The 15,101-nt window shown below is 30.8% G+C and overlaps 1 protein-coding gene across 2 annotated transcripts in view; it reads right to left on the reverse strand.

Annotated features, from left to right (window-relative positions):
- LOC142334233 (dynein heavy chain, cytoplasmic-like) overlaps nucleotides 1-14,141 on the reverse strand; it is a 40,516-nt gene extending 26,375 nt beyond the window's left edge. The window contains exons 1-6 of one of the 2 annotated variants that reach the window (XM_075382092.1): nucleotides 14,055-14,137; nucleotides 11,840-11,995; nucleotides 7,808-8,090; nucleotides 4,801-4,934; nucleotides 702-825; nucleotides 183-417 (exon numbers count right to left, since the gene is read on the reverse strand). In XM_075382092.1, the coding sequence (XP_075238207.1) occupies nucleotides 183-417; nucleotides 702-825; nucleotides 4,801-4,934; nucleotides 7,808-8,000 (686 nt within the window). In that variant the 5' untranslated portion in view covers nucleotides 8,001-8,090; nucleotides 11,840-11,995; nucleotides 14,055-14,137. Of the gene's footprint in view, nucleotides 1-182; nucleotides 418-701; nucleotides 826-4,800; nucleotides 4,935-7,807; nucleotides 8,091-11,839; nucleotides 11,996-14,054 lie in introns of both variants that reach the window. The other variant, XM_075382093.1, reaches the window with a different exon arrangement.
- Between the last annotated feature and the right edge of the window lie 960 nt (nucleotides 14,142-15,101).

A 15,101-nucleotide genomic window follows, 5' to 3' on the forward strand; every position in this document is an offset into this window, starting at 1 on the left:
ATTAGTAACCTTATTATTTCTATGTCTTGAATTATAACCATTAAAAAAATTAATAATAATAATAAAATATCAATTACAGTTACATACACAATGCTTATTTTAAAAATGTTAAAAAATTTTAATTACCTTCAATCCCAATTAGTTTATATTACTGATATATTTCAATTTAAGTTATAACTTACTTGAAAAATGGTACAATTTTGCACGCCAACTTTTCAGCAGATCTGAAGCCCTGAGAGAACAACATAACCTCTGCAATAAGCTGTCTATCAGGTTTTGTCATAGCAAGTGAACGTAACAGCTTTTTCAAATTATCTGGCAGATTGGAACGACCAGCATAACCTGGATTCATTGTAATAAATATGGCCATATCTGTTGATACTTTAACTTGTTTACCCACAAGTTCGACTGTAATCGCTGTAATATTAAAAAAATAATAAATTAATGACAAATCTTTATACTGTCGCTTAACTACAATCTAAAAAATTGAAAAATTTAACAATAGTTGTGGTAGCTTTACAATGAATATTCTCAAATTTATTTGTATTATTACACTAAAAAAATATTTTTTTTTTAAATTCACACATCAACCAGAAAAAAAGTCTAATAAAAATAACAAATTTTATAGATCATCATTTATTTAGTTTAAATTTCACAAAAATAAAATTATTTATAAAAATAAGTAAAAGAGAAAAACTTACAACCGTCTCTCTTCCAATCAGTTTGAGATTTTAAAGCCTCTTGAATAGTCTGAACTTGTGAAACAGCATACAGCATTCTTTCTTCCAGTCTATTGAATTCATCAAAGCAACCCCAAGCACCAACCTAATTCAAACAGATATTTAAAAAACAAAATTTAAATGTAAAAAAAATCATATCTATATATTTCTGATAAAAATTTATAATAGAGTAAAATAAATGATATACAATAGGATAGAAACAATGTGTTTCCAAAAAAAATATTTTCAAGTTTTGATTTTATGTAAAATTATGCATGATATATATATATATATTATAAAATTATGAGCATCAATAAAAACCACAGAAAAAACATTAAATAATGAGACTTTTAAAGTACACAAAAAAATTTTTTTTTAAAGATAAAATACATCTCAGAATATAATAAAAAAATAGACTTCATATATAAAAACTTACTGCATATGTGAGTGTATTATACGCTTACTACACCACCTGGTGTCACAAAGGAAAATAACTAAATATTGTTTAATAGTAACAAATTGCTGTTCTGCAGTCTTAAACAATAAAGAATTTTTTTTTTGTCTTCAGTCATTTGACTGGTTTGATGCAGCTCTCCAAGATTCCCTATCTAGTGCTAGTCGTTTCATATCAGTATACCCTCTACATCCTACATCCCCAACAATTTGTTTTACATACTCCAAACGTGGCCTGTCTACACAATTTTTCCCTTCTACCTGTCCTTCCAATATTAAAGCGACTATTCCAGGATGCCTTAGTATATGGCCTATAAGTCTGTCTCTTCTTTTAACTAATTTTTCCAAATGCTTCTTTCTTCATCTATTTGCCGCAATACCTCTTCATTTGTCACTTTATCCACCCATCTGATTTTTAACATTCTCCTATAGCACCACATTTCAAAAGCTTCTAATCTTTTCTTCTCAGATACTCCGATTGCCCAAGTTTCACTTCCATATAAAGCGACACTCCAAACATACACTTTCAAAAATCTTTTCCTGACATTTAAATTAGTTTTTGATGTAAACAAATTATATTTCTTACTGAAGGCTCGTTTAGCTTGTGCTATTCGGCATTTTATATCGCTCCTGCTTCGTCCATCTTTAGTAATTTTACTTCCCAAATAACAAAATTCTTCTACCTCCATAATCTTTTCTCCTCCTATTTTCACATTCAGCGGTCCATCTTTGTTATTTCTACTACATTTCATTACTTTTGTTTTGTTCTTGTTTATTTTCATGCGATAGTTCTTGCGTAGGACTTCATCTATGCCGTTCATTGTTTCTTCTAAATCCTTTTTACTCTCGGCTAGAATTACTATATCATCAGCAAATCGTAGCATCTTTATCTTTTCACCTTGTACTGTTACTCCGAATCTAAATTGTTCTTTAACATCATTAACTGCTAGTTCCATGTAAAGATTAAAAAGTAACGGAGATAGGGAACATCCTTGTCGGACTCCCTTTCTTATTAGGGCTTCTTTCTTATGTTCTTCAATTGTTATTGTTGCTGTTTGGTTCCTGTACATGTTAGCAATTGTTCTTCTATCTCTGTATTTGAACCCTAGTTTTTTTAAAATGCTGAACATTTTATTCCAGTCTACGTTATCGAAAGCCTTTTCTAGGTCTAGAAACGCCAAGTATGTTGGTTTGTTTTTCTTCAATCTTCCTTCTACTATTAATCTGAGGCCTAAAATTGCTTCCCTTGTCCCTATACTTTTCCTGAAACCAAATTGGTCTTCTCCTAACACTTCTTCCACTCTCCTCTCAATTCTTCTGTATAAAATTCTAGTTAAGATTTTTGATGCATGACTAGTTAAACTAATTGTTCTGTATTCTTCACATTTATCTGCCCCTGCTTTCTTTGGTATCATAACTATAACACTTTTTTTGAAGTCTGATGGAAATTCCCCATTTTCATAAATATTACACACCAGTTTGTATAATCTATCAATCGCTTCCTCACCTGCACTGCGCAGTAATTCTACAGTATTCCGTCTATTCCAGGAGCCTTTCTGCCATTTAAATCCTTTAATGCTCTCATAAATTCAGATCTCAATATTGTTTTTCCCATTTCATCCTCCTCAACTTCCTCTTCTTCCTCTATAACACCATTTTATAATTCATTTCCTCCGTATAACTCTTCAATATATTCCATCTATCGACTTTACCTTTCGTATTATATATTGGTGTACCATCTTTGTTTAACACATTATTACATTTTAATTTATGTACCCCAAAATTTTCCTTAACTTTCCTGTATGCTCCGTCTATTTTACCAATGTTCATTTCTCTTTCCACTTCTGAATACTTTTCTTTAATCCACTCTTCTTTCACCAGTTTGCACTTCCTGTTTATAGCATTTCTTATTTTCCGATAGTTCCTTTTACTTTCTTCATCACTAGCATTCTTATATTTTCTACGTTCATCCATCAGCTGCAATATATCGTCTGAAACCCAAGGTTTTCTACCGGTTCTCTTTATTCCGCCTAAGTTTGCTTCTGCTGATTTAAGAATTTCCTTTTTAACATTCTCCCATTCTTCTTCTACATTTTCTACCTTATCTTTTTTACTCAGACCTCTTGCGATGTCCTCCTCAAAAAACTTCTTTACCTCCTCTTCCTCAAGCTTCTCTAAATTCCACCGATTCATCTGACACCTTTTCTTCAGGTTTTTAAACCCCAATCTACATTTCATTATCACCAAATTATGGTCGCTATTAATGTCTGCTCCAGGGTAAGTTTTGCAGTCAACGAGTTGATTTCTAAATTTTTGCTTAACCATGATATAATCTATCTGATACCTTCCAGTATCGCCTGGCTTTTTCCAAGTGTATGTTCTTCTATTATGATTTTTAAATTGGGTGTTGGCAATTACTAAATTATACTTCGTGCAAAATTCTATAAGTCGGTCCCCTCTTTCATTCCTTTTGCCCAGCCCGTATTCACCCACTATATTTCCTTCCTTGCCTTTTCCAATGCTTGCATTCCAATCTCCAACTATTATTAAATTTTCATCTCCTTTTACGTGTTTAATTGCTTCATCAATCTCTTCGTATACACACTCTACCTCATCATCATCATGGGCGCTTGTAGGCATATAGACGTTAACAATCGTTGTCGGTTTAGGTTTTGATTTTATCCTTATTACAATGATTCTATCGCTATGCGTTTTGAAATACTCTACTCTCCTCCCTATCTTCTTGTTCATCACGAAACCTACTCCTGCCTGCCCATTATTTGACGCTGAGTTAATTACTCTAAAATCACCTGACCAAAAGTCGCCTTCCTCTTCCCACCGAACCTCAATAATTCCTACTATATCCACATTTGTCCTACCCATTTCCCTTTTTAAATTTTCTAGCCTACCAACCTTTTTCAAGCTTCTAACATTCCACGCTCCGACTCGTAGAATGTTATTTTTTAATTTTCTGGTGACCCCTTCCTTAGTAGTCCCCACCCGGAGATCCGAACGGGGGACTATTTTACCTCCGGAATATTTTACCAAGGAAGGCGCCTCCATTATTGCTATGTGAAAATGCAGAGAGCCACATTTTCTTGGAAAAAAAGCAGCTGTAGTTTTCCATTGCTTTCAGCTGCGCAGTACTCAGAGGACTGAGTGATGTTGATACGGCCATTTAAGTCGTCCTGACTCACGCCCCTAACAACTACTGAAAGAGCTGCTGCCCTCTTTCAGGAATCATTCCTTCGTCTGGCTCTCAACAGATACCTCTCCGATGTGGTTGCACCTTCGGTCCAGCTACTCTGTATCCCTGAGCACTCAAGCCCCCTCACCAACGGCAAGGTCTCATGATTCATAGAGGAGGATAAAGAATTTAGCAATTTTTTTTTTTATAAATGCAAATATTATTTCACTTTTTAAAACTACAAATACACAAAATAAGTCTGACAGTAACACTAATCCATATATAAAACAAAAGTTTAATGTAGTTTGGTGAAACAAAATTTTGAATTTTTTTAACCCAATAATCTTCAAAACAAATAAAACTTAATACTTAATCCCAAATATAAGTCATAAAAAAGTTATTATTACACAGAAATACATCTATAAATGTACTTTATTTTACCTGACATAAACCAACGAATATTCTTCCCATCGCTTGGAAATCAAATGTTTCATCACAATTGAATACTAAAACAAATCTACCCATCTGGTGACCCAGTGCTTTAACAGATTCTGTTTTACCGGTACCAGCAGGGCCTAAAAAATAACAAAAAATGTATTAATAACAAACAAAATAATATAACTTCAATAACAATATTTTAGAGACAAAAATGTAATAAAATACAATTGTAAATTTAAGAAAACCTCACACTGTATATACAGATTTATATATAAAACATCTGCTTTTATAATGTCATTAAGCTCATTTTTTGTTTTATAACATCTATTTTTAAGTCTATTACTGAACACCTTTCCACACTAGTCTGCACAACGAATGAAATAAACAATAACCAACAATTTTACATATATTAACAGGATAAGGTAAGCAAATAACTGATTTCTTCTATCTTTTTTTTAATTTTTGGATATTTATTTTCTTATGAGGAATATATATCCAATAAAACCTTTAGCTCAAAATCAATGAAGTTTTGTTACGAAACTTCATTTGAAAAATAATAATAATAATAATAATGTACAGTAAAATTTCAATGTGACAACCAGTATAATTTAATCCTGGTTGAAAAATAAGTTTTCTAATGTCTATTTTTATCACACTTTAACATTTCTTTTGTAAATTGTAAAAATAGTACAGGTGGTAATGATAGATGCAGCTACTACAAATGATATTAAAAAATGGCATTATGATTCAGTGTGCATACACACACGCATGTGTGTATGTGTGCACATGTGTGTGTGTATGTAAGAAGAAAATTTTCCTCTAGTTATTTCAACTCTCTCTAAAAACAAAAAAATTGAAATTATATAAAAAAAAGAAAAGAAACACTTTCAAATATTTAGGTTTTAAAATGGTGTAATTATTATAAAATAAAATATAAACCACCATCAGTGATAAAGGTAAACAAACTTAGCAAACATTTTTGTGACTTCAGTCCAAATTAGATGTCATTGAAAAAAATAAAATTTTGTTATGCAACTTCTTCATAGAATAAAATTATGTATTACTTTTTCAATTTTTTTTTTAATAAATTAATTACAACCAAAGAGGATGTATAAATTTTAATTTTTTCCAAATTCAGCTACCGTAGAGGCAGGCAGTCAGTCATACTCTAGTTAACTGAGAAATTTATTAGTTATAATTGTTAAAATATATTACATATATATTATTTTATTGAAATTAATCTTTCTAAGATTCATATTAGCCCTCTGTACTGTTATATGTTAAATTCTATTAAATAAATCACCTAGTACAGAATATTGAGGTGATATATCTTACCTTAATTTTATCACATAGCTATTTTCACGGGATACTGTATCCTCAGTCATGATTGAAATATTTAATTAATTAAACTGCATATTAAAATTTAAAATAATGAAAATTGTGTATTAATTTATTATTTGAGTGCTGCTATCTATTGCAGTTTTTATAACACTGTCCGCTCAAACACTGTCTGTTCATCAAATTGAAATTTTGTTTGTATTTATAAATATATTTTTCTAATATATTTAATTTTATGTCATCTTTATTTATTTCAATCATTTCTAAATGTATGCTAATATCAGAAATAGAATGTTTACTGCTTATTGGATGGTCTGCCATAATAAATAAATTAACCTAATTTATTTTTTTGTAATTTCTATAATTATCAGGAAATCTATTTTTTTTACCTATACAAATAGGTTTGTATGCTGATTTAAATATTTATTTTTTTAAGTTTTAGCAATGTTTTAATGATATTATTAGTGCATAAATACATATATTTGTTCACTCTCTTGTCTTTATTAAGTATTGTTTTTAAGGAAGTTCTTTTTTTATTGTGATTTGATAGTTGTTTTTTATAAATATTATATATATATATATATATATATATATATATATATATATATATATAATATGGATATGATATTAATTAAAATAATATCATATCCATTTCAACCACTTGTTTTATGATGTTTATTTCATTATTTAACTTTTATGTATGTATTTGATTGCCTAATTAATCATATTTGTATAAGTGTTAATTTTATGAGAGCAAGGATAATTTGATTTTTGATGAATTGTTATATTATTAGAAGTAGGTTTCCTATATATTCTTGTTTCAGTTTGGTTGTCCTTGTTTATTTCTATATTGAGATCTAATTAATTTAATATTCTATTATTATCTATTTCAAATGAGAATTGAAATTCACAATTCTTAAATTTCAAATTTTCATTAAACGAATTTAATTTGTTTAATATTATTAGATGTTCACTGTTTATTATCGCGTTATATATAATCAGAATAACATCAACATACCGTGACTTTATGTGTAAAGTGATACCATGTATTAATTTACTCTCAAAATCCTGTAAAAATATTTTTGACACAATTGTGATAGTGGAAATTCCACAGGTAAGGTATTTTTTTGTATATGATATCTGATATTAAGTTCAAAATAGTTTTGTTGACATATATTTCTTATAATGGTGATGATACCTTTAATAAAATTTAGATCTTGGTTATTTTTGAATTAATTTTTTTATTATTTTAATGGTATGGTCTATAAGTATGCTAGGATACATGTTAATTATATCATAACTAACCATTCTAGTGTCTTTATTTACATTTTAAATGCTTAATTTATTTACTACTTCATAACCATTTTTTATATTAAAAATGTAATAATAAATAATATAAATATAAAATTGTCTTATCTCAGTATTCTATACTAGATAGTTTATTTAATAAACTTAAAAAAGTATATATATATATATTATCATACAAAATTTCAAAATAGAAAACATATTTTCAAATAAAATGACAACTAAATAAGGTAAGTTTAATTTAAATTACTGTGTTTTGGTTATTTATATTTCATACATCTAGTGTGTATATATATATATATATATATCATTAACATACTGATATATACATATATTGATATATATGATATATATATAATTAACATACCAAATGGTGAGCCACCCAATCTTGCTTCTAAAGCTTGAGTCATGGTTAGATAACATCTATCAGTTAAAGGTGTTTGTACAAGTCTATCTTGTACACCAAGATATTCAAATCCATATAAAAATTTTGCATTCGCCATATGTATTGTTAGTTGTTGCAGTACTTCACTTTGTTTTGGATCGAAGTAAAATCTCATTTCACATAACCATTCAAATGCTTTAGGACTACAAATTTTATTCGAGATTAATCTTCTGGTGACGGTTCTTTTATGAACAAATTCATTAATCTGAAATTAAATTAAAAACATTATAATTAGAAAAAAATACTAGTAAATTTATCACACAACATATATCTAGCAGGCACATTTATATCATCACAAAAAAATTATGAATGGGAAACACCTACATAAACATTGCCATCCAGGTCCATAGCTGGCTTATTTACCTTTTTTTTATCATTTGATTCTGGGATTAATTCATAACAAAATTGTCTGTCTTTTGTTTAAATCTAATGCTCTTATCGTTTAGCTTTGTAATTTTTCCAGTTTTATTCTGTAGGTCAGTCAGGGAAATTCCCAATTCTTTCATATCTTCTCTAATTTCTTTGATCCATCCTACTTCTAGCTTTTGGAACCAGAGCTTTTCAATGATATTTCTTGACAGTCTTGTTTGCGGTGTCCTTATGAGATGACCGAAGAAAGAGATTCTTTTTTTCCGCATAGTATCAGTAACAGGCTCTATTTCTCGATACACCACCTCATTTGGCACAATCCACCATTGGCCTTCTTTTTGGTGTTTTTTATTGATACACGTTCTGACAATTCTCCTCTCTATTTTCAGAATTTTTTCAATTCGGTTTTTCTGAGTGATTTTGAAAAGGGTCTCGCTTCCGTAGGTGACTTCTGGCTGTACTACAGTTTTATAATGTTTAAGTTTTGTTTTAGCAGAAAGGCATTTTTTGTTATATGTTGACCAAGTTAATTTTTGGGATTTAATCATTTTATTTGTCCTGTTTTGCCATGTCACTTTTTCATTTAAATTATAAGTTATTATTTCCCCTAGATATTTAAATTGTTTTACTATTTTAATTTTCTGATTGTTTGCCGTAATGTGCTCTATTACCAGAGGATCTATGGCCATTAGTTCAGTTTTTTCGAAAGAGATATGAAGCCCTATCTTTTGTGCTAGGTTTTGAAGGCTCATGATTTGTGTTTTGGCTTCTTGAATATTATTTGCTAAAAGGGCGAGGTCATCTGCAAATCCTAGGCAATTTAGTGTGATGGAGTTTTTCTTAGTACCCATTTTTATATTTTTGGGATTTATTTCATACCATTTTTTCATGACAAATTCGAGGGCGCAGTTAAAAAGGAGTGGTGAGAGGGCGTCTCCTTGCCTCAATCCAGTTTTTATGTAGAAGGGTTGAGAGAGTTCACCTCTGAATTTCACTCTGGACTGGGTATCGGTTAAAGTTAATTTTATCATGTTTACGAGTTTAGGGTGAAGGCCCAGGTTTCTCAGAATATTCAGCATGGATGGTCGGTGTATACAATCATAGGCACTTTTAAAGTCGACGAAGGTGATTATTAGTTGTTTTTTCCATCTTTTATAAAAGTCCATCATAAGTTTTAGGGATATTATTTGTTCCGGGCAACCTCTCCATGGCCTAAATCCCCCTTGGTATTCCCCAAGTTCCAGTTCAAGTTGGTCTTTGCATCGGTTGTATATGATTCTCGACAGGATTTTGTATGTGCAATCCAGGAGAGATATGCCTCTGTAGTTTTCCGGATTAGTTTTATCCCCTTTTTTATGTAATGGATGGATGAGGGCTGTGGTCCAGTGTTCTGGAAGTTTTTCTTCGTTCCATATTTTCATGAGGCATAGATGTAGGGAAGTTTTGACTGAATAAACTGATGAGTGTTTCCAGAGTTCTGCGAAAAGCTGGTCTTCTCCGCTTGCTTTGTAGTTTTTTATTTCATTTAAGGCTGCGAGAACTTCTTGAATTGTTGGCGGGTTGATATTTACCAGTGAAGTTTTAACTGGAGTTTCAGTGTCAATCTCAAAAAGTTCTGGGGGTCGTCACAGTTGAGGAGTCTATTGAAGGTTTCTGCCAAAATTTCAGCATTTTCTTTATTGGTGTGGGCCATATTTCCTTTTTTTCCTCTCAGCATAAGGGTGGGTGGTTCATATCTTTGAAGAGCCTGACCAAAAATTTTATAATAGTCTCGGAAATTAGTTTTCTTGGAACTTTCTTCTATTTGCTTATTCAAGTTTTTTTGGGCTTGTCGTTTGGTTCCTCTTATAATTTTCTGAGTTATTTTCCTTTGTTTGGTGAATTCATGGTTAGATTCTTCAGTTTTCTGGGTTTGGTGGTTGATCCAAGCCCGGTGTCGGTCTTTGACTGCTTTGTCACATTCTTCATTCCACCATTGGTGTTTTTTTCTTGGGTTTATAGGGGCTAGTTCTTCAGCTATTTCTTTCAGTTGGGATGTCAGTTCTTTTAAATTATTAGTTAATTTGATTTTTTTTGTTGTTTCTTCAAAGATGGCATTGTTTATTAATTTATGTGGATCATAAGCTCTTTTGTTTTTAGGTTGGGATTTTTTCTTTTTATGCGGGGTGAATTTTATTTTAACTTTAATTAAGTAATGGTCCGATCCAGTATCTATTCCTCTCAAGACTTTTACATTATAAATCTCCTTGTGATAATTCCGGTCCATGCAAACATGATCCAGTTGCCATTCTCCTTTTTTCCAATCTGGGTGTTTCCAAGTCTTCAATTTGTTTGGTTTTCTCATAAAATAGGTGGATTTTGAGATCATATTATGGTTTCTGCAAAATTCGACAAGTCTTTGGCCGTTCTTGTTAGTTTTCTTTTGGGCAGGCCATTTTCCGATAATATCACGATATCTTCGTTCTTTACCAAGTTGGGCATTAAAGTCCCCTATTAAAACCAGTTAAGAAAACATTGACAAATAACATTAGAGCAAGCTCTAAAAGAACACATTTTTCCAAATTTAAATTTAGTACCTGGAAAGTCTTTTTCTGTTAACTGTTTCAAAAGTATTTTTTCTCAGCAGAACAAAGATCTACACGAATGTAAAAACCAAGAGCAATATATTGCCCCACATCACAAAATTGAACAATTGGATGCTGGTTGTAGCATTTTGGATGTATCACTTCCATAAAAATTATGGCATTAGAAACTACCATAAATATGTTCTTGTGTCAGAAGGCATTGTAAGATGTTACTTTACTTCAGACTCCAAGGACTAAGAATTACATCTGGTGTCAAGTATTCCACCAATTTCACTTAGGGAAAAAGACTCTATTGCTTGTGTGTATGACTATCAATGGTAGATAGAAGTGGTAGATATTAGCCTTGAAAATGATGATCTGCAGGTTCATTATTTCAAGAGAATTATTAGAAGAGATATCACAGCTGTTGCTTAACCACACTAAACAATATAATTTTCAAAAGTTTCATGGTTCAATCAATTCACATAGATTATCTATTAGTATCCCACCTTTTCTTTTTCCTGTTTAGGCTCCGGTAACTACCGTTTAGATAATTCTTAGGTTGATGAATGAGGATGATATGTATGAGTGTAAATGAAGTGTAGTCTTGTACATTCTCAGTTCGACCATACCGGATATGTGTGGTTAATTGAAACCCAACCACCAAAGAACACAGGTATCCATGATCTAGTATTCAAGTCCGTGTAAAAATAGCTGGCTTTACTAGGACTTATTACTTATTATTATACTAGGACTTAACGCTGGAACTCTCGACTTCCAAATCAGCTGATTTGGGAAGACGCGTTCACTAGTAAACCAACCCGGTGGGTTATACTATGCCACCTATACTATGTAAAGGACACTTAATACCTTAACCTTATCAAGAGCTATGCTAACTTATGAATGATAATTTTTTTATGTAATTATGTTGGTTTTTTTAATATGAATTTGTATTCATGGGTTTCATGCCTGTCTATATCAATTAAATAAATAAATACAATTTAAAATTTAACATACTTACCAAATAGGAATTCTACAGTCTTTGTTTTAGGGTAAAAATAGAAAATTAGGCCACAACAGCAAAGACAATTGCAAAATTCCAGCAAGCACTTTGAAAGATTATTAAACTACAACGAAGCCAAGGTAAGATTTCAATTCCAAAATCTAGCAACTTGAACTGAAAAATCCAAACAAAATAATTAAATCCAAACAAAATAATTAAATCAAAACAAGACAAAATCAGCTAGAAATTAATTAACAAGGTAGCAAGGGATAATTTTACTGCAGCAAATTACAGAAACAATCATGAAAACAACCAAGAAAAACGTGAGAACTTGGTTTAAGAGATATGGAAAACTGAAAAAATCCCTCAAGATTGAAAAAGTGCATTAATACATCGACTATACAAATAAGCAGATGAAACACAACTAAATAAAGACAAATGTATTTCCCTCTTACCTCTGACAAACAAAATCCTTTCAAAATATTGCTGAATTAATCAAATACTTAACAACTAGGAGAATACAGAGAAGGATTCAAAAAAGTAAGATCATGTGCAGAACAAATCTCAAACCTTAAAACAATAATAAGGAGAAAAATGACAAGGCATAAAAACTAAGCAACTGTCTTCGTAGATTACAAAAAGGCAAACAACTCAAACAATAGCACTTCCTTATTTAATATGCTACAAGAATTTGGTATGGATCCCAACACAATTAACATTACTAAATAGATTCTTCCAAACACCTCTCATAAACAGCTTTCTTATAATTACCTAACGATAGTTCTTTATATTTTATAGTAGCTTGAATGAGGTTATATTTGATATTGATTCATTTATGTTGGCAATAATAAATAATTACTCTGAAGATGAATTTTTAAATATATTAAATTAAAACAAAAATTATTTATCTGCATCCTGTTCAGAGATCACCTTGCTATTTCTTATTTAAGAACTAGAAATAAAGATCTCCCAGTTATAAGATTTGAACACTCACTATAACACTTGGCTGCTGTGACTAAAAATATACAAATAAGTTACTTATTTAATAAATATTTTTAATTACAGTTTAACTACAAAACATCACGAGTTGGAAGCTGCCATTTTGGATTTAATGGAGGAACCCCCCACTAAAAAGATATTAATAAATCCCATTATAAGCTGAAACACCAGCCCACACTCTTGTTATCTAAAAACTTTTTCTAATTTGTACGCCCCATTTTAGAATACTTATTTTTTTTCAACATGCCCACAATAATAAAGGTTACCAAAAAAAGGGAAAAATACTAACTTAGCATTAATGATAAAGCAGAATTCAAAAAACAATGCAAGCTGGTTTAAATATATAAATGTCAATAAGCACAGGTTCACTGAAGTTCTTTTTATTATATGTCCGTAAAATAGGTTCATAATATTGGTTTGTAAATCTTTGTTTACACACATCTTTGTTCTACATCATGCCATACATTTCAAATTATATGTGTGTGTGTATATATATATATTTTATAGTAAATTTTAAATTTAATAATACATTATAATTACTTTAATTAAAGTGAGGTGACCAACCCCTAGAGTCTCCTAGCATCAATAAGGATATGGTAGCACTCACATTTAGTGATCATGGATTTATTCAATCAATGTATAATCACTTCTAACTACAAGTTACCTAATAAAAATTAAAAGTTAATAAACAATAGGAAGAATTAATGTTCAAGTACTATTAATAATTATGTACTAAAAATCTATTCTTCCTTTAGACAGAAATTTCTTAACGGTAGCTAGTTGGATCATTGCCTTAGAAGTAAGGTTGGGAGTAAAACAAATCTGGCAACTCATCCTGCCAAGTTCGAGGAAGTTGGCACAATAGATAAACTTAACTGTAATGGTTATTTCCCTATTCTACTGAGAAGGCTAGTGGCGTCTCGGATAAAACTGGTTTGTAACAAGAACAGCATTAAAGATTGGGGCATTAAAATATGATATATGTGTAATCATTTCTGAAGGACTGTGAAATTGAAGTTCAGTTTGTGTTTTCATGGGGTAAATGAAATTTACAGTCTCACACTTTAAATGTGATTATACAAGTTGCTGAACTTTCCTTTTGAGGAAAACGATTTTATAACGAACTAAAATGAATTTGCATGACTGTTTAAAGTTCACGCTACCAATTATCAATATAAAAAAACTCAAACTTAAATTCTACTGATTTATATTAGAATAGCATAACATTACTTACTCAGTCAGATAAACAAAGTAAACACCAACAAGTACACAATAATAAAATTAGAGCATCTACTACATATCTTCCTAACAAAGCTTTCCCACAATTTTATCAGTTGTGCCAACACATGCAAATGTATATTTTAATACCTACGAAATCTCGATATAATCTTGGAAAAAAATATATATATACATACGTATAATATTGCACATTATACTTATTAAATAATTTCTCATTCACGGAAATGTTAAGTGGTTTAATGTAAAAATAAAAAATGTAAAGAAATTTTCATAAAATTCTTAGAACCGATTGTAATTTATTAAAAAAAAAATATATTAAGCCGGCATTTAATAATAATAATAAAGTTTTCATATACTTGTTTGGAGTTGTTTATTAATCCCAGACATCTTGAAAACCTAAACATATTTGTACGCACAACGATGACAAAATACAGAATGCATCACCCAAAATCCGAAGTGAAATGTCTGTATATCTCTTAAAGAAGATGATAGAGGCCGCCTCGACCTAAAATCACTTTGTAACAGACACATTGCTTCAATGAAGTGACATTTTCTCTCCAGATCTGAAACATCATCATTGTACAAGGCTGTAGTTGCATCTGACAAGGGTTACTCCCCTCTAAATCTGAATGGTGACAATTTCTACTCCAGTATCATTACAACTAGGGATAGGATCCACGCATGGAAATCTAAAGCACTCCACGGTAGATTTGTCCTTTCCCTCGAAAATGCTGATAAAATGCTGACGCATTTACGCGTTGTCTGAGGGACGGATTTCTATTTAGAGAAACTAAAGGTTTTGTACATTCAATCCAGGATAAGGTCGTTGCGACGAACAATTACAAGAAGTTCATAGAAAATCAGGACATCAGTGATGAATACCGGATGTGTCACCAATTATCGGAGACAATTGATCATTTGATAACTGAGTGCGTCAGTCTGGCTGACAAGGAAATCTGCATCACCACGATCTTACATTAAACACTGTTCATCAGGCGTTGGCGTTGAAATTAGACTCGTAGATTACAGGGAGCAGTGTCCT

This window comes from Lycorma delicatula, chromosome 1, assembly GCF_047948215.1.
Source record: "Lycorma delicatula isolate Av1 chromosome 1, ASM4794821v1, whole genome shotgun sequence".
In the NCBI taxonomy this organism is placed as follows: Eukaryota; Metazoa; Arthropoda; class Insecta; order Hemiptera; family Fulgoridae; genus Lycorma; species Lycorma delicatula.